Source organism: Panicum virgatum, chromosome 2N (genome assembly GCF_016808335.1).
Source record: "Panicum virgatum strain AP13 chromosome 2N, P.virgatum_v5, whole genome shotgun sequence".
Taxonomy (NCBI): domain Eukaryota; kingdom Viridiplantae; phylum Streptophyta; class Magnoliopsida; order Poales; family Poaceae; genus Panicum; species Panicum virgatum.
In genome coordinates, this window is record NC_053146.1 from 57,345,210 (window position 1) to 57,366,272 (window position 21,063).

Consider the following 21,063-nt stretch of genomic DNA (forward strand, 5'->3'; position numbering starts at 1 on the left):
GTCCCGCCACTACATCTGAGCCGTTCGCTTTGGGATCCAACCGTTGCCATAGCATAACCGTCACTCGCTAACTTCCAACTACAAGAAACCTACAGGCTACAGTCAATGGATGAGTTCCGGAAATTGCATTCTTTTAACATGACGGTGAGTTCTTCCCTTCCCCTTCTCATCTATGTAACCGCCGGTGTTCTTTCATAGTCCCTTGATGAGGAAGGAGGTGGATTCGACCAGGCTCTGGCGATCGCCTGAGTTGCCAGCGATGAAGATGGTGAAGGGAGCATCCATGGTTGTATAAGTAGATAAAGATCCTTTGTATCAGGGTGTTTCCCACAATTTGGCAGATTTCAGTACAATTCCCCTTTGGCAGAAAAAATGTCAGCTTTTGGATGCTTCGACATCACAATTTTCACAATTTGCCACCAATTGTTGCAAATTTCTACTAAAATAAATATTTATTTGAATATTCTATGTGCTGCATTGCACCGCCGTTGAGGTACAGCTACATCCACAAAACCGAAACTACATATTAAGCTAGCTTTAGGCTCCAGGGCAGCAACGAAAAGCATGGACGTGCTCAGTAGCAATGCGACTGCCGGAAACCCGATGTATTGCTCTGTGATCCTTTTTGTTGCTCAATTTGCTCCATAATCTTTTCTGCGTTCATCCAGAAGTCTGCATCATCATCATCATCCTGCAAATACGTGGAAAGCTATTGCTATAACAGCTGGGCAGACTGAGCACGGCAAAATCAACAACCGAGAACCAAGAGGACTACTAACCAAGTTACACAGGTCAGACGTGTGCCCGATGTTCTCGATGCTATCGGCAAATTTTGCAGCTTCTTCCCACCAACCAGGATCCTCATGACTCTCCATGACAGATTTACCATCAGACAGATAACACACATTCCTGCTGCTGTCGTCGAAATTGATTTTTACAACTTCACCCTGATATTCTGTCTTGGCTGACTCCACTATAGAGCTAAGTTTAGGCATCACATCCCAGGGTACAGGACGCAATGGAGAATGATAACCTACTCCAAAGCATTGATGTTATGAAAAAAAAAGATAATCTGTGAACTGGGAATCAAAATCAATGCATGGATGCTCCTTGCTTACCTTGACAATCAGGGTCATAACACTTTTGGTAATACGCTGCTCTTTGGAAATCAACAATGTACATCACTGGTGCATTTGACATAACTGGTGATTAGCTAACGTGAGCAAGAAATAGTACAGTATTTGAAACAGCTGATGTTGCAGGGAAAAATTGTTATTGCTGCTTTTTAAATGTTATTGTTACCATGATTGCTCTTATGCTCTCTTCCAATGTGCTCACAGTACCTGCTCCTTGACATGCTATAAATCATCAAACCATACTGTGAAAACCAGTACCAGGAACGAATCTTTCCTGCAGTGAAATGAATGCATGTTTCAGGTAACAATGTATATCCAATTATCCCATTATTGAAAAGTAGCACATCATAGGATGAAGGATTTATTTGCATTCAACATTACATTATGCAAATACAGTATAAACATGCCAATACAATATACTATTTGATCAACATTTTTTATTCCTCGGAAGATTTTTTAGGAGGCCTGGGTACAGACAATGACGAAGTTGATTACAAGACAGCTCTAGACAAGTCTGTACGTGAAAACACAAAGGTGTCCAAATCCAACTCGGATCCAGTTTTGGCAAAAAGGAATAAGGAAATAAAACAAAGATATTGGACAAGATGTCACCTGGACATGGATACATCTGAATCTGATGGAATGCAACTTGGATTCAGGTATCTGACTCCACAAAATTTTGGAGGTGTTCAAGTAACTGCAGGTAATTACAAGAATGCACAGCAGTGTCCGGGCCAGATTTGCATTTGAAAGTGGTATAAATCAGTTGTTCTATTTCAGGAATTCTGATATTTGAAAACAAGCCTGAGAGCTTACCATTCCTAGCCTTCAGAAACAGAAAGAAACTATATCACAGCTAATGTAATGCTATAATGTAAAACTAAGTTCTATAACATGGTTATGCACATGAACATCCATTACAAAATTCGAAAAGGTCTAAGGCAACAAACATGGCAAAATGTCTTCTGGAGTATACATAAACACACATTAGAAATATAAATGACTATCAGAACAAATAGAAAGACAAATACGAGACCTGCAAAAGAAAAAAGAAAATTACGAGGAAGACTAACAACCTGACACATTTTCAAAAGAAGCAATAAACTCAATAAAGCCATCCAAAGCTGGAAAGGGAGATTTTCCATAGGTGTATTCATGAGGAAAGTCGCTTCGATAAGTAGCAATGGGTTCCTTGTTCCTTCCTTGAATCTGGCCATGGCAAAATACAGAAAAAATAGATACAAAATTAGCATATGCTAAAAGTTGATTCATTTTCTTAAGAGAAAAAATGCAGAGCACTTCGGTACCTCTCAAGGACAGTAAAAAAGGTCAACTGTATGACATCATGTATACACCAACATACTTTCAAATTTTCAAACTACAATATGGACAAGTTCTGAACATAGTGTTCAACATTATTGAAGCCAAAATCAGCAACGGCCAGGCTCTGGCCTTTTCAGGCTGTATTTTCTTAGGTTTACTGGCCCCACACAAATAAGGGGCATAACATGTAGGTTCTTTTTGTCTCTCTTGATTGATGAGATATTTTTAGATCTTTTCTATGTTTGCTGATAAACAAAAAGATCCATAACCCTTAGGCAACTGAAGTACCTTTGCCTTGGATCTCACATTTGTCTTATATATAGATGTAGGAAACATATAGGTAACATAGCATTATGATTTCAGTAAGTCAGTCATACTTGAAGTTTCAGTAGTTGCAGATTATTTATTTATTTCAGAAAAGTACACTAGCAGGAAAAATATAATGCTCTGATGCAAATTGCAATTACTTACTCGAGGCATACTGAATTCAGAGTCAAAATGCAATGTTTTCTTGCATTCCAAGTCCAGTTTGCATATCAAAAGTTTATCACAATTATCATCTAATCTGCAAATAAGTGACTCCATAAAGACATCTTTATCATCCTGTGACAATTAGAATACAATGTCAGAATGCAATAGTGATACAGATATAATCGCGTATGCTTTCCAATATAATAACATATATAGAAGACTATTGACTGCTACATGACAGAGATAATAACATAACAAAAAAGGAAAGAAACAGGAAGCCGGAGATTACATGTTTCATTATAATACTGCATCTACTGAGCATGTTTTATATTCCTGCAAGCATAGAAATAGAAGTTCAAACTTCTACCTGAATTGTCTGATGCAGCCCAGAATTAAGGCAAAAGGCCTCATAGAAACTTTAGAACATTATTACGAAACTATTGCAAAACAATAAGAGGGAATTATATATAAACAGATTCAGTTTAGCTTTGGCACTCAAAAGTGTAATCACTTCATAACAAAAATAATGTGTGATCAAGAGCTCACCATTTCCTTGCACTTGAAGCGCCTGCTAGGCACAAGAAATGATTTCTTCCCAGACTTCGATGAGAAAGCCAAACGAAAACAACGATTACGAGTGTAAACAGCAGTATCCATAAAGAGCTGATCGACAGGACCTGTAGAGCCCTCTTTTGTAATATACAGTTTATCAAGGTCAGGATTGGCTGCACGCTGAGCTGCAATTTGTGAACAAACCTGTAGGGAAGAATAAAACTTCGTTTCAGAAACCAAAACAATGTTTTATTTCTATTTCAAGATAAGATGGATTGAAACACAGTCAGTCCAAAGATAATTACTTGTAATTTTTATATGGATGTAGATTTAAAAAGCAGAAACACTATTGGAGAAATGTGACAGTTCCTCCAAAGGTCCTTAACACAGATATAACATGAATCCTCCTCCTAACAGCTCCACAACACTGCAGACAAGTTAGGAGCCATTCTTGGCTCTTCTTTGAGGACAAGAGAACCAATAAAGATCAAACGAAAAAAATAATCGATGATTTTTTTATATGGCTATTTTAGTGAGCAATTAGGAATATGCAATAACCCTAAAGAAATACCCAGTTTCTTAAAACAGCATTAATTTAGAAAGCACACTACAGCATACAGGCAGCAATTACAGCGTATCCACTATCTATACGACTATACCACAACAATGTGCGTAGCAGGAGTAAACAATGTGTGTAGCAGGAGTAGGGGACACCCCTACTGTGGAGGTCTCAGGTTTACATGATTGGTAGGCAATAATCTAGATGCCTTCCATTTCGAATCCTTTCTCCAATAATGTGGGTGCACACACAAGTTATCTTTTAAAGGAATAAGGGCAAACAAGTTGCTCTGCATTGATCAAGAGAGGGGGAAATGGAGAGAGAAATAAAGGCATCAGTTCATCTCCGTTAGTGGATGAAGAGAGGCTAGATATTACAAAACTGTTTTATTGTTATGTTATCATGATTGTTTTGTGTCTAAGATGCGGTCTTATTGCATTATGCAACATGCATACTCTATTCTAGAGTCTACCAATAATGCAACACGCAATCCACAGTAAAACTTTTTGGCTTCCATGCTGTTAAATTTTGCTACATTATATCCAAATACTGCTCAAAAGAAGTTTTAAAACTGTTGTGTGCTTGAATATAACCAGTAAATCAACAGTAGCGGCAGAACTAACATATTTTCTGATGTCAACAAAAATGGAGATCATGACTGAATAATACCTCAGAGACAAATGCACCAACATGGGAGTTGTCTTTAAATGCAGTCTTGGGTATACGAATGATTAGATGGCGTGAAAATTTCTCTAAGAAGAGAAGGATAATAGTTGTCATGTGATTACCATTAAGCAGTATAAAAGGTAATGTAAAATACTATGAAGATGGCAATAATAGAAACACTTTGTAAAATGAAAATTGTTTCAGCTTCGCTCCCCTTTTGAAACATATTTGCTTTCTCCACTCTTCAATTTTAACATGAATACCAGATGGATGGAACAGATGTGTGTGAACTATAAATTGCATAAAAATAAGACTTGAGCAATAGTGACTTCCTAGCAAATCAGTGTATGCCACTTACTTAGCTATAACTGAAGTTCACCATGTAGCATACGATTCAATGAATCATAACAGTACCAAACTGCATTATAAACTAAAATTATTCCACATTTACTAAAAATTAGAGATAAGTCACTTCAATAAATTCGAATTGGCATGCTCCATATTGTCAGATTCCAACTATAATTTTAATAGCATTTTTTTTGAATTGCACCAGACTAGATTATTTGAATCAAACTAAGGATAATTGAGACACCTTCAGTTGATGAGTCTAACTCTGTGATCCACTCTTCGTGACCTTCAATAGAATATTTGTCATGTAAGGCACTGAATGTGACAGCAACTAACATATCGACCATTTCATCTGCATCCCTCTTTTTGTTCAATCTTGTCTCAAACTCGAGATCAAAGTAAATGTGGCAAGGTGAACCCTGTAGAAACAATCAAGGTGTTAGAACGGACATGACAGTTAAAAGATAACACTATATTTTAACAGGATAATATAACCCATGCCTGCTGAAACAGATTACAAAGTAAAAGCAAGAATTCTTTTGAAACAATTTACCAACTCAATGAATATAGTCACCATAAACGAAGCTCAATGACATTTACGTGCTTTACCAATCTTTTCTTTTACTTCTTGACCACATGAGATCCAGCCATACAGGAATAGATCAACCCCATTTGAGAAAAAAAGATTTACTTGCAAGATACCGTGCAAGGTGCAACACATAATTTATGACCATTTCAACACAGAATCAACAAACGATGGCTTACCTCCTGGATAACTTCATAGTGATGGCGAATCTTGGAATCCATATCATTGTACCTGCAAGAATACAGCAATAAGGAGCGGCGACTAAGTGCAGGTTGTACAAATGGCTGGCCATTTAGGGAAAAGAAATAAAACTTCAAGTTAGCTACGAAGTAACGGACCCATTTTCAACTGCAAGAGGGTGGTTATGCACACGCAAACAAGAAGCGAAATGGCATGCAAGAGATGCAGTTAACTAAGGAGTCGACCTTCTCCAGAACTCGTCGTATGTAGACACAAGGAACCTTCTTGTCCCGGTCATATGATCTTGATAGCTAAAGACATTGGCATGCGCATGTGCCTTGGAGAACCTGATCGCCTCCTCTTGCCTAGGAAATGTAGCCCAAACAACATCCCTGTATAGCCCCCAACAAACATTGACTCAGGCCAAAACGAGCATTATGTGCTAGCAACCAGAGCCAGTGCGGCCAGTGGACTAAATTCCACACCTGGGGATCAAGTCGGTTTCCTTCTTCAGATCAATGCGGATCTCACGCAGCAGCCTCAAGAGGCTGAGTGGCTTCTTCACCGGGACGCCTTGTGGTGAACTGTAGAACATAATTGGGCACATCTGCTTGCGGCCTGTAAATTTGATCCCCGTCGACGACGGCGCGCCATGCTAGGAAGCGCAGAAAGCCTCAGTTTTCTTAGGTCTGGAAAACAGGAACAGGGAAATGCCTCGACCTCACCTTCTCCACCGCGGCGTCTGGCGTGGGAGCATAAGAGGAGCTCCCGCCACCGCTACCGGCAATCCCCGGCACGGGGGAAACCCGCGACTTCTTGCTCCGCTGGAGGGGCCTCTCCCTGAAAGCCGACTCTGGAGGCCATCGAAAAGGCGGGCGGAATCACCGACAGTGAGAATCCGGAGACATTGCAAAACGGGAAAACAAAAACAGCAAATTTTGAGAGAGGGGATTAGCGTACGGGGAGGGGAGACGCCGCATTTGAAGCAGGCGAAGAGGCGGTCGACGTCGTCCTTGGGATTGTAGGCCGCCGCCATCGCCCTGCACTCGATTGGGGTTAGATTTCGCCCGCGCTGGTCTGGGTGGGAGGGACCCGGAGGAGGGGGGTGTCGTTCTGGCCGCCGCCCGGCCGCCCGGCAGTGCTCCGCGTCGCAGCTGCCTGTTGAGAAGCGCAGGTAGGATGGGAAGGTGAGGCAGCAGTGGAAGGGGAGGGAGGTCGGGCAGGAAAAAGAACACCGGTTGTCGCGCAGGGAGGCGGGAGGTCTGGGGGGGGGGGGGGGGGGGGGGGGGGTGGCTCGTTGGCCGCCGGCCGTCTGCTAGCTATGTGCTCTAGGAGGGACCGAGGGTACACTCGTTCCGGCCGCTTGCTGTCCTGTGCTTGGGAAGAGCGGAGATTCAGGAGAATAGAGCAGTTTTTTTATTTTCGTTTTTTACAAAAAATATATATTTTCGATTTGGAAATTTACAGGAATATACCCGGCAGCGGGGCAGCAGGGGCATTTCTAAAAACAATTTGCGGAAAAAATTGCGCGCAGGTCCCTGGGGCCGGTCGCCCGGCAGCGGGGCGGCCGGCCCTGTGAAGCGCCCCGACCCGAAGATCAAGGTTAAATCATGTATTAATTACCGAATAAGGTCTCCGGCATAATACATGTTACATCAAGTGGAGTCCAGAGTCATACAGAGCTTTATTTAACACGTACATGAGGAGTAAAGTGACAACACAAAGCTACACAGAACAACCATAGGATAACAACTAGCATAGCGACATGCAGGACTAGCTCTTCATCCATCACGGCTCCACTCGATCAGCTTGGGTGCGGACACGATCTACTCGTAGTCTTCTGGCACAAAGTCAGGATCCTCTGGAGAAAAATCAACAGGGGTGAGTACAAAAGTACTCAGCAAGCTCCACCTCACCCTACGGGAGGGGAAATGACATGCACGACACATAATAAGCACATTCTACTAACAATGCAACTAATGGTATGCAACCCTTCCCGACACACCCACAATAGGTAGCTCACTAGTTGTCAGGACCACACCATAGCCTGTCCATACCGTGGACACGGACCATTCGAATGGATTATACACTCTGCAGAGGTCGTACACTGTACCCACACGCTCGGCTGTCCGAACGGACAACCGACATAGCCGACACCCAGCCGTGATCACGCCCCAGCCCGGCCGCACAAACCCTCGGGCCCCGACCCCAATGGTCTATACCCGTAAACCATCTCTGCGACCGTCAGGCTAACCAGTGGGATTAGGCTAAGTCCGGCCCATACCGGAACCTGTGGTCGTACTAAAGTAAGCTAGGTGAGATGTCAAAACAACTCGGTCCTTATGGTTCACCAGGGCAGCAACCATCCCTCAACATGTCAACTCGAGCCTACCACCACGGTAGCACTCACCTGCCAGTCTACCACCACGGTAGCGCCGGCTCCAGCATACCCAGCTGCCCTGGTCTTAGCCAGATCCCTTCGTATCCTATTCTCAGTTCTGGATATGCATGACTACTCAGATGCATGCATGAGCACACTCAATCACTCAAGTACTGGTATATGTAATCGATCCTAGACCCAGGCTACAGCTAACCGTCCTCACATGGATGCAACCGCTCACGTAGGGGTCGACGAAACTTGCCTTCGCTTGCGTACGCGTCGTCGGCGGCGGCTTCCTGCTCGTGGTACGGGTCTTCAGGCTCCTTGGCAGGCTCCTCCTCGGTCACTCCGTGATCTACGGGCGAGAACGGCACAACCGGCAAACAAACACAAGCAAGCAATAAAATAAGCTCAAATGGAGATGAAAATAGGAGGAAAAAGAGTTACGTGAAAAGGAGTTGATATGAAGGAGATTTTGAGTTTACAGTATTGATTGGTAGAATGTTTTGGATTAAGTGCTCACGGCCTGGTGGGTGTTTTGGGCCTTTGTTGTGGAGTTAATGATCGGGGAAGCTGCCTGCCATCTCACCTTGGCGCGGAACAGCTCGAGGAAGAGGATCAATTGTTGGAGCTTCGTTTCGTGAGTGAGCTGGGCTCGGGAGGAGTGGTTCAGCTAGCGGAGCGAAGTGGCTCGGTGTGCTTGGGCTGGTGACGGGGCTCGTCACGGCCTTCCTCCTTTTATAGGCGAGGAGAGCAGGAGCGGTGTTGCGCAAGGACGGTGACGGCGTGGGCTGTGGCAACTCGTCGTCAACGCGAACAGTGGCAGTGCTGAAGGCGCGAGCGCCGAGGCGGCAAAGCCGGCGAGGGCGCTGCAACGGCGTGGGCGAGGTGGGGACGTGGGGGTGGGCGGCACGGCATGGTGCCGGCGGTAGTGCGCGGTCCTGTCGTGGGGCCGGCGTGTCGCGCGTGCGCGAGCGAGGGCGAGCGGGTGAGGTGGTTCGGCGGAAAAAAGATCTCGGCCGGCACTGTTCGTGGCGACCCCGATTTTTTTAGCGAGGTGGGTGCTGCCATGACGGGTCTTTTCAAGGTCAATGGTGTGGGTACTCTATGGCTTCCAGGGAATGATGAAGTTATGGCAAAGGAGGTAGGCGCTGTCATGATTGTTTGCAATTATGGCATGGTACGGTGACTTGAGAGGCTTTTATGGAAAGAGACGAGATGATTTTTGTCGTGGGTGCAAGCATGCGTATGCTGGTTACTAGAGGGAATGAATGTACTAACGCAAGGCAAGAGTATAAAATAGTTTACCTAGTAGTTATGTAATACCTCGTATAACGTTAGTATTATTTTACGTTACTAGTTTAATTGCAACATAAGTTTTATTTTAGTGATTGAGGCAGCCCTACTAAGTTGAGGACCTACACCAACTCAATTCAGAGTCGGTCAGCTTCTAGTTACTTAGTGTACCGGGTCCTTTTGATGGCAGAGCCGCCTTTTGCTTCCGGGAGGCAGAGCCTACCAACAGATGAAGCTGGCTTCCGGGTGGCAGAGCCAACCTTCGATGAAGCCCAGACCCTTTTGTGATCCCGGGTGGCAGAGCCAACCTTCGATGGATCACAACTTATACACTAAGTACTTAAATTTAACCGGGAGACTAACACTTATAAAGACGCTTACCTTATTGAAGCAACAAAGGAACACACACCTAGCACACTCTACCTATGCTCACTTCTACCATGCCCTTGGATGTGTGTGGGATGGAGTGGAGTAGTATGGCATGGCAAGGGATGACACCCTCCTTATATAGGCACCCATACCCTCTTGGATGAGTGACACATGTCACACTCTAGGAGGTTCTCTACAAATATCTAAGTTCCCTACAAATATCTAATTCTAGAAAATTCTAAATTTTACCATGGCAAGAAAATATCCAAGCTTCTTGTCTTCTTATGATTTTTGTGGAACATTCTAGAACCTTGTCATGGTGAACAAAATTACGCCATGGTTTATCCTTATTTTTATAGAACCTTCTAGAAGTTTGCATTATAAATTTCAACACTCCCCCTTAATCGTGATGAAAACTGGGATGTTACACCCTGGCCACCCGCTTGCAGGGCGACCTGCCGTAATTTTTGTAATTTAGTCTTTTTCGCGAAATAATTTCACATATGTGCCCTTTTTATAACTTTTTGCAGAAATAGACCCTGGGGTCGGTGCCGTAATATGTGGCGCCGAGATAACACGTCTTGGCGCCACAGATCACGGCGTCGAGGTGCCATGCACGCACAAGCAATTAGTGAATCTTCGAACTTGCCTTTAATATTTTCGGACCTTTTCAGGATACTAGAATACTATGAACCACACATCAAATATAACGGTAAGAATTAAGAACTAAAAACTGCATTACACAATGTAAACCATAGGAATTACATCATAATACAATGTTAATAAAACACACATCAGACATGCAGTGGCATGGCAGAACCCGTTGTAACTACGGTAAACAGATTCTGAACTAAGCTAACATGCCTTAGCTAATTTAAAAAAAACACAACAAACACAACGATGCAGCATGTCACTACCACTAGGTAGTCCTAGTAGCCATACCCCCACGTAGCAAACTGCGTTGAGCCTTCTCCGCAGTATCCACCCATTGCAGGTGGTGCAGGCGGTGGTGCCGGAGGGGCAGGGCCCTTCTTCTTGTGACAAGGGCAGTTGCAGTAAGGAATAGTGCATGGTTCATCCTGTGAAGCGGCAGCATTGCTGGTATCATCATCTTCGTCGTCTTTGTTACCCTCGCTCACTTCCTCGTAATGGTTCACCTTGCATTCCAGATCAAAGATCTTTATCTGGAGATACTCGACGAACTCCTGAACTAAATCAATTGGTGCAGGATCGACCCACCTGGTAAAACCACAGTTTTCTGGAGCATCTGAAGACTGCAAAATAAATTTCATGTAAGGTGTCTCAATGAAGATAAAGAAATAAAACAACCGAGTATTACCCATGCGTGTGGGCATTTGAAGAAACGCCGACCGCCATCCATCTCGTCGGTGCACATATGCACTAAGCAGTCCTCACCATGTCTGCATTTTTGCCATGGTTCTCTACGGTTATCGTATTGTCGAAGAGGAGTTTCATTGGTAAATTCACTCTTGTGCTGTGGCGGAAACTCAAACACTAGTTCCGGAAAGGAATCAGGTCCAAGAGGCCCCTCCCATATTATAGGGTCTCCCTTTCTCCCCCCTTTTACTTTCCCAAAATCGTAGTAATTTTTCCCGCTAAACCCACCTCCAGACATTGGGTATACAATGAGCTTTGGTGTTTGAGTGCTGCTGGGAGTTCACAAACTTCGGAGTATTTATAGGCGCACAAAAGTCTGATACCCGGAGTGTGGAGTGTAAATGCACCTGAAAAGCCTACATGACAACACAGTGAAGAGGCTAGCTGACCGAACACTGAAAATGCTAGATTCAATTCTCGAACTGGCTACTCGATGCATCTTTGTGCATGCAGAGCATCTAAGTGCATGCAGACTCACAGCACTGCATCGCTGCCGCTTGGTCGATCGTACCTAGATGCCGCCTTCCCCACTACACACCACAAACCTTCGCGGTAGAATGACAGTTCCATCGTCCTCGCCCGAGAGACTGCTTTGAAGGTGAGCTGGTGTGGTTGCCGTGTTGTCACATCTTTTTGAAATGGTGAAAATGCACTGCTATTGGGCTGTCGTCTTTTGTCACGTTTGTCTGAGCAAATAATGCGACATATGGGAAACCCGTGATCGCCGTGCTGAGCAATGGCAATCTGTGATCTCGTACTCGCAGCTAGATACACTATGATCCCTATTTTGAGCTATACGAGCGTGTCACGAAGTTTACTCTGTATGCGGTAGTCGTTATCATCGTCGGCGGGATCTCGGCCGCTAACTCCTCCCGCACCTAACTTGTCCTTCGTTAAATCATGGAATAAATTCGCAAGAACTTCCCTTATTTCACGAGCATTATGGAACCCACAAATATAACAAGTTCACATCAATAATATCTATAGAAACAAATGACAAGTAAACTACCACAATCATAAACAACCATAATCCGAACAGTCGAAACAATCCATAATAACAATAGTGAAACAAGTGCCAACAACTAACCACCCCTATCATTCCGACCTCTCTTACGTTGTGCGTGTACATGATCTGTAGGGTAGCTATGACGTTCCGGTGGCCTCACGTCTCTGGCAGGACGGCGTAATAGAGCCACAGGTGTATGCAAACTGGGATCATCGTCCTGGACAGGCGTAGCAAACAACCGTGTAAAGTCGTCCAAGGAGGTCGCGTCGTTGTCTTCAGACCACCCTACAGATAAAAAAAAATTAAGCAACATTCAATAGGTGAATGCAATTCCGTACAAATTATTGTACGTACCCTGTGTTGGAGGAGGTGGTGGTGGTGGATAGGAAGAAGCTCCTTCATATCCTCCTGGTGGCGGCATAGGGTGATACGAAGACGGCCCCGCTCCGGTGAACTGTTGTGATCCTGAGTATAAATAATAATGTATGAGCCTTCGACCATAAAACATAAGCAAATAAAATTATGCACCACATATTTACCTAAAGTCACTCCAGAATGTGGCATAGAGGTAAACTGGGTTCCTTGAAATGGAGCCCCTTGCGAGGCACCTGGCCCTCCATAGGGCTGAGAACCGGGGTACCCGTACCCTGTGTGGAGTCGTATTTAAATACTGCATATAAACATACGGATCGGTAAATATCACAACATACCTTCGTACTGTCGGTGGTATAAGGGAGGCTGCTGCTATGCGGGACCACAAGGAACCGACGTCGACGCTAGCGACGATCTGTAGGAATCCTCGTACTCCGTCCGCGTACCAAAGGTGTAACGACCTGGCCCGGGATAACGACTAAGATCTACTCTTCAAGTTGAGTAAACCACGCCTACTAATTAATCCTCTTGCGCTTTCGTCCTCGTTTCGCGCAAAAAGAATCGATCCGGAATTAATTAGCTTCCCGTGACTCGGTATTTAAATTGGTCTGGCTCTCAATCGGTTTTCAGTATGGGACAATTCCCGCGGATGAACAGTGGTGCAACGCTACAGTAACCCGACGAGCTATCGTGCTCGAGCTACAGTAACCGACATCAGGCCCGGCCCAATTCGGCTACAGTACCCGAGCTACAGTACCCCCCGTCTGCTACAGTGCCCGGCCCGACACTGTTCCCATGGCTGTTACAATCATCCCCCTTGGGACTCGACGTCCCCGTCGAGTACCAGACCAACCTAAATACCAGGATCTCCTCTCTTGGCCATGTCCATACGTCTAGTGCTAACGGTCCCATGTGCCACGTCCGTGCGTCCAGTGCCAACGGTCTCTGTGCGACGTCCGTGCCTCGCACGCGCCCGTCCACATGCCTTGGCATCTGCGCCCCCACGCGCCCGTGCTCATGCCCGCGCACTTCTGCCCGTATGTGGCGTGAAACCGCGAGAGTCGGCTCTGATACCAGAGTAACGACCCGGCCCGGGATAACGACTAAGATCTACTATTCAAGTTGAGTAAACCACACCTACTAATTAATCCTCTTGCGCTTTCGTCCTCGCTTCGCGCAAAAAGAATCGATCCGGAATTAATTAGCTTCCCGTGACTCGGTATTTAAATTGGTCTGGCTCTCAATCGGTTTTCAGTATGGGACAATTCCCGCGGGTGAACAGTGCTGCGACGCTACAGTAACCCGACAAGCTACAGTACTCGACATCAGGCCCGGCCCAATTCGGCTACAGTACCAGAGCTACAGTACCCCCGTCTGCTACAGTGCCCGGCCCGACACTGTTCCCATGGGCTGTGAACATTTGCGTATCGTTCTTCAACGATTACGAGATCATCATCTTTATGCCAAATTCTCCAAGTGTGAATTTTGGTTGGACAGTGTAAAATTCTTAGGTCACACTATCTCCAGTGATGGTATATCTGTTGATCCAACTAAAGTACAAGAAGTGATGGATTGGGAATCTCCTATTTCAGTTCATCAAATTCGTAGTTTTCTTGGTTTAGCTGGATATTATCGTCGATTCATTACTGATTTCTCCAGAATAGCCAAGCCTATGACGGAGTTATTGAAGAAGGGAGTGAAGTTTGCTTGGAATGATAAGTGTGAAGAAGCTTTCCAAACTCTCAAAGCACGTTTAACTACTGCTCCAGTATTGGCTACACCGGACAGTACCAAACCTTTTGATGTCTATTGTGATGCTTCGGGTACGGGACTTGGTTGTGTGCTTATGCAGGATAACCGGGTTATTGCCTATGCATCAAGAGCTCTCCGGAATCATGAGAAGAATTATCCAACCCATGATCTGGAGTTAGCAGCTGTCATTCACGCGCTTAAGATTTGGAGACATCATCTTATGAGGACTCACTGTAATATTTACACTGATCATAAGAGCCTCAAATATATCTTCACTCAAGTTGATCTCAACATGAGACAGAGACGCTGGCTAGAGTTGATAAAGGATTATGATCTAGAAGTGCATTATCATCCAGGAAAGGCTAATGTGGTTGCGGATGCACTCAGCCGCAAGTCACAATGCCATTGTCTATCTGAAGAACCATTCAATGAAACTCTATGCCAGGAAATGATGAAGTTAAACCTAGAAATGGTACCTCAAGGAAGTTTGAACCATATATCCCTTGAGCCTACACTTCATGATAGCATCATCATGGGGCAATTACATGATGAGTGTATCAAGATCATCAAGGAAAAGTTATCACAAGGAGAAGCAAAGTATAAATGTTTCCGAGTGGATCATAGAGGAGTTCTATGGTTCGAATCTCGACTGGTTGTACCTAAGGATCATCAGCTTAGAAAGCAAATCCTTGATGAAGCACATCTATCGAAGTTTTCGATTCATCCCGGTGGTACCAAGATGTACCACGATCTCAAACAAAATTTCTGGTGGACTCGAATGAAAAGAGAGATCGCCAGATATATTTCTGAATGTGATGTTTGTCAAAGAGTTAAGGCTAGTCACTTGAAAGTAACTGGTACTCTCCAACCTTTACCCATTCCATCCTGGAAATGGGAGGACATCAGTATGGATTTTATCGTTGGTCTACCCACTACTCCTCATAAGCATGATTCTGTTTGGGTAATCGTTGATAGACTCACCAAGACCGCTCATTTTATTCCAGTACACACCACTTATTCTGCCAAGAGGTACGCAGAGATTTATCTCGATCAGATTGTTCGTTTACATGGAATTCCAAAGATGATTATTTCTGATCGTGGGCCTCAGTTTATTGCACGTTTCTGGGAGCAAATGCAAGAATCCCTTGGAACAAAATTGATTCGTAGTTCAGCTTATCATCCACAAACAGATGGGCAAACTGAACGAATCAATCAAATCCTTGAAGACATGTTGAGGGCATGTACTATTCAATATGGCAAGAACTGGGTTAAGTGCCTAGCACTAGCAGAGTTTTCATATAATAACAGTTATCAATCCAACTTGCAAATGGCACCATTTGAAGCATTATACGGTCGAAGGTGTCGACCTCCTTTGAATTGGTCCCAAGCTGGAGAACGCAAAATTTTTGGGCCAGATTTAGTCTCTGAGGCAGAGGAGAAAGTCAAAGTTATCCAGGTTAATCTTAAAGCGGCTCAATCAAGACAGAAAAGTTATGCAGACAAAAGAAGAGATCCTTTACAATTCGAGGTAGGGGACTTCGTATATTTGCGAGTATCTCCTACTAAAGGTGTTCAACGCTTTGGCATAAAAGGGAAATTAGCACCCCGATACATCGGACCATTTGAAATTATCGAAACTTGTGGACCCGTTGCCTACCGACTTCGTCTTCCATCTCAGTTGGCCGCCATTCATGATGTCTTCCATGTATCGCAACTCCGGAAGTGACCAGGGTACCTACTGAGATCCTTGAACCACAAGATGTCGAGTTTGAATCCGATCTATCCAATACGGAGTATCCAATCAAAGTTCTTGACACCAAGGAAAGAAGTACAAGAAGGGAAAAAGTTAAAATGTACAAAATCCAGTAGAAGCATCATACCGAAGAATAGGCTACTTGGGAAACTTAAAATTTTCTCCAAAGAAACTTTCCCGACTTTCTTAGAACAAATCCAGATACCAAGTCCTTGCATCATTTCTTCCTGTAATCTCGGGACGAGATTCCTTTTAGGGGGAAAGGCTGTAACACCCTAGGTGTCTGCACAGTAATTATGTATGTTTGCTATGCATCATGTGCTTGAATTGCTTGAAAATGATCTTTTTGTAATTATAAAAGGCTATATGTGTAATTATGATTTTATGCAAGGTCCTTTCTTTAGTTATTTCTGAATATAGCTTTTGTGGAGGGTGTTTTTGTAAAATTTCAGTGCATTTAATGCATGGCAGCCAATTTTGCTTGTAAGTCTACATTTGAAGTGAAATTGCTTTGAAAAAGACAAAATTCCTAGAATTCAAATTCCTTTCTATGTTTTTAAGTTTAGCTCTTGAATCTTTGGTCAAATAAATTTTTGCACAACATCAAAGTTGTAGATCTTGAAAAGTTGAACAACTTTCATGTTGGGCACTTTTCCATTTGAGCTTTGGTTTAAAAGTTATCGCTGGTTTACAGATTAGTCCCTGGAACTTTTGGAAATTGCAAAATCGCCCTTTTCTTCCACCTCCACCCCCCTGCTCTGTTTCTCGCCGCCGTCCACCGACAGCACCGCCGCCGGTGTCGTGGAGAGGCTTCCCGGCCATTAATTCGCCTCGCGCTGGCACCCACGCGTCGCGCCGCTCCTCCTCCCCCGCCTGTTGCCTCGCGCTGGAGCATTCCCGGCTGAGCCACGCGCCCCGCCGCTTCCAGAGCCGCCCAGGCGGCCGCCACCTCGCCGTCGCCGTGGACAGCCCCGGGCAGCGCCCGCCGCACTCTTCTAGCGAGCGCCCGAGCCCTACAAAAGCCCCAGAATGCGATTCCTCTCTCTCTTTTGCTTCCCTCTCGCTCCCATGCCTCGGAAAGCCACCGCCGCTCCACCCCGAACCCCGGCGAGCTCACCCCGCCGCGGAGCCGCCACCACAGACCCGCTCCACCCCAATAGCCCCCACCATTAGCCGCGCCTCGTCCTAGCGCAGCTCCCAGACCGCTTCCCCTCGCCCAATCCTCACCGGAGCACCCTCGCCGTCGCTTGCCTCTGCCACCGAGCTGCCCTGCTCCGTCGAGCCGCCGCCTCCGAGCCCCTCCCCGCACCCCAAGACCACCCAGTGGTGCGCCTTGAAGCCGTGAAGCTTCCACACCCCTCCACCCTCGCCGCCGGTGAGCCCCTCGCCGGGAAACGGCCGGTCAACCGCTGCCTCCCCTCTCTGACCCGGCCCAGGGACCTCGGGTTGAAAGAAAGAAAACCCCAGGGGGTTATTTGAATAGGCCTAGACTCAGATGAATAGTGCTATAGGCACTTCTTTGCTATGATTTTCAGTGAACTTTGAAATTCAATATCAATTCGTAGAAAATTCGTAAAATAGCAAATCTTGATGTTTTGGAATCCTCTTGAAGAGCTCTATGCAGTAGAACCATAAAATGTTAGGCTTTAGTTGCAAGTTTTTGCTGTAGAATTTGATTTGTGTTACTAGTGCATAAATATTAGTTGATTTCATCTTTTTCTTAACTACTGTATAAAGCCATGTCTTGCAGTGAAACTTTTAAGGTAGTTTACTCTTGTAACACTTGTTTTGCTATAAAAATTTCATGATTAGTTCTTTGGTGTAGCTATTTATTTGATTTAATCCTTGTTTAGTAGACTTTAATTATGGTAAATAGTTTATGTTCATAATAAATCATGAATTTATTTCTGCATGTTATTTTTGAGTAGCTTAGCTTGTCCAGGAAGTTTGAGCCTCAGTTCATGGCTAGAACAGGAGCTAAAAATGAATCTTGCTAATCTTATTTCTGTTTTATTTATTTTCTCAGAATTAATTCTGTGTAGATAAAATCATGAAAAATTCACAGTTGCTAGTTCATTTCTATGTAGATCTCCTGTTAAATTTTTGAGCTTCTACTTTGCTCTAGTTTGACCTGCATAATTCAAGCTTGATCTAGGTGTTATCTGAATGAAAGAATTGTTGTGATTAATTGGCTACATGTCTTGGCATGATTTTTGCAGGGTAGCTTATACTGTTCATGTTCTGTTTAGGGTAATTTTTTCTAAATTTATTGCTAATTGTGATCTGAGTTGTTTGTTTATTAGCAAGCATGGAATTAATTGCTATAGGAATCAACCACCACTCATTTTATGAAGTTAGTATAATTTACTTGTGTTGTTGATCATGATGCTTCGTGTAGTTAAATTTGTTATTTAACTACTCTATAAACGATTGCCCATGTGTGTGTTTATAATGTTGTTCTTGCATTACATATAGACACGACTGCCTTATCGGACGGGACGTACGAGCTGATCCCGGAATCTGACGGAGGTGATCTCGAAGCTCAAGTAAACACTGCTGAACTAACTGAAGCCCCGGACCAAAGTTCGGAAGAGCCTAGAGCTGAAATAGTTAGCAACTACCGAGAAGGCAAGCCCCGGGCATAACCTATATTTCAAATTATTATCATTTACTGTTGTTATTTGCTTATGCATTTACAGTTCTTAGGAGTTGAATTGAAAACCCTAGATGCATGATCCTAGGAACCCATGTACTGAATACTAGACTTGAGTTCGACTACTTGCTAAGCTTATAGGACCGGTAAAAGTCGAGTGATTGCCTGTCACTCGCGAGCTTTATAGGAATTGTTTGTTTACTTTCTGTTATCAATATAAGGACGACGGATGGGGTTGTGATCGATATCATGACTTTATGTGAGACCTCGTCTGTGTTGATGAACTTGCTAAGGTCGCGGTGTGTGGTAGTGCTGGTTAAGTTTTTGAAAGTACTAGTCACATGCCGTAAATATGGTACGCGGTAAGCCTAGTAACCGATTGGACCGGAGAGTGGATATACCTCCCACTCTCTCTTAGGAATAGGTTTTATTTTTATGTTGCGCAACACTACGACTTCAAGGGACAAGGTTCGGCCTTAGAGCCCTGTAGTCGGGGAGAGTGGCACTATCCACAAGCCAGAAAGAAATGTCAACGGTTGTTTGGGAATGACCCGACGGTGTTCCAGACGTGTGTGCTAGGTTTATCCTTGCAAGGTTGAATTTCGATTCAGAATCGTCCGCCTCTCACGATGAAATGAGACTGCTTGATCTCTTTGCCACACAGAGTAAGAAGAGCAACAATACTTTAATCAATCTTGATGTTTGCTTAGATTTCTACCATGATTGGATAGTAGTTGCTTACATAGAATGGTTAATCAACTAGAATCTTGAAAGCTAAAACTTAAAAGTAAGGACATACTCTTTATTGCTTTTCAGCAAAAGGAAAACCAGAGCCTCACAAAACCTTGCATAGTCTAGTTAAAGTGGGCTACTTATACCCGTTGGCGGTTAAGTCTTGCTGAGTATTAGAATACTCAGCCTTGCTGTTGAAACCCTTTTTCAGGTATGAGTTTTGAGGATCAGATCGCTAGCTTGACTTATCCTTGCTCGTTGCCTCCTGGCTGGTCCGTAGAGTGGGATACGTCTGCGACCGGCAATGACTATGACGAGTGATACCATGCTTGGGCTAGCCTGGTGTCCTTTTTCGACGTGTTGTAGCCGTCGTGTTTTAACTTCCGCTGTTTTAAACTCTGAACTTATAGTTGTGGCTTGTATAACTGCTTTACTACGTTTGGTCTTGTATTAATGTTTTAGAACCAGTTTGTAATAACTTTTATGCCTGTGTTGTAAAAATTGTGGTTGTAATATCTCTGGACTCGCCTTCGTGCGGGGTATGCTTGTTCGATCTGAGAGCCGGTGGTTGTATCGGGACGTTACCTGACAGACCAAGAATTGTTCCGTTTGAAGTGCGTTTGAACTGATGTTGCCTTTATGGTGATGGCCTGCGCACTTGAGCCGGGATAATTTAGACGGTTCTGCCACAAAAGGCCTGAAGGATGCCTCGGGCTCTATCACGTTGAGTGGTCCAGGCCTCGAGTTGTGCCGGCATGCTCATCATAGACCCGCCATGAATCCTCATTACATTCAGTGAGCAATCTAATTCAAGCAACCTACAGGCCTCGAACTGCAACAAAAAAAACTTAGTATAGAAATCTTAAAAGATCGAAAATGCCGTCAACATTTACTCACCGCCCCAGCTAATGCCTCATCCCTGTGTCGTGCATACCGATCCTGCGAAGTCGCAACATGCGGCTGTGGATGCATGTCAACATACGTCAAACGGCAACGAGTCTTCGGTTCGTAGCAGGTCAGGTACGCCCGAAACGAAGGCTCAGTGTGTGGACCGGTATCCTCTGCCAACTTCTCGCCTGCATCATCCCACGCAGCCACCCATGGTTGTAATCTAGTGACCCACATTGTCGAGAAAGGATGTCCAGCCCTTGATAAACTGCACGTTAAATAGAAATTAGTTTCACGTTATTAGTACATGGGTGCTCATACATTTTTGTTACCTATGATCGTGGCGCTGAACACGATCCAACGCTGAAGACACAGGGAAAGACTGGCGTCGACCGAACTGCCTCATGACTCTATCCGGGCATTGGGCCTCAACTGCAACGTCGTACACCAAAGCTGCAGTAGTCATCCATAGGCCCTGGTCCTGTGTGCACACCGAAGATATCCCAAGCAGTGCACGTGCGGCTATAGCCGAAGGACTGTATGGCTCCCACACAATGTCTTCTGGGGTCAATCGATCAAATTAGGCAACAAACTCAGGATAAGACCGCCGGGTCTGTACATGTGCCTATGTTTTCTGCAAAAA

At 44.6% G+C, this 21,063-nt stretch overlaps 1 protein-coding gene across 2 annotated transcripts; it reads right to left on the reverse strand.

Moving 5' to 3' along the window:
• Positions 1–333: 333 nt before the first annotated feature.
• Positions 334–7,220, reverse strand: LOC120658308 (DNA-directed primase/polymerase protein). 2 transcript variants are annotated; one of them, XR_005668584.1, is made up of 15 exons: positions 6,782–7,220; positions 6,547–6,674; positions 6,307–6,476; positions 6,067–6,213; positions 5,821–5,872; positions 5,300–5,474; positions 5,066–5,125; positions 4,711–4,793; positions 3,477–3,686; positions 2,931–3,062; positions 2,213–2,345; positions 1,749–1,833; positions 1,303–1,410; positions 1,119–1,184; positions 938–1,033 (listed from the first exon to the last, which is right to left on the reverse strand). XR_005668584.1 is itself a non-coding variant. In XM_039936559.1 (14 exons), exons 1-14 carry the CDS (start codon positions 6,855–6,857, stop codon positions 575–577), a joined length of 1,851 nt encoding a protein of 616 aa, XP_039792493.1. In that variant the 5' UTR covers positions 6,858–7,098; the 3' UTR covers positions 334–574. The 2 variants fall into 2 exon arrangements, 1 of the variants encoding a protein (XP_039792493.1); XM_039936559.1 differs by lacking the exons at positions 1,749–1,833; positions 5,066–5,125 and adding an exon at positions 334–691 and having other exon boundaries at positions 780–1,033; positions 6,782–7,098.
• Between the last annotated feature and the right edge of the window lie 13,843 nt (positions 7,221–21,063).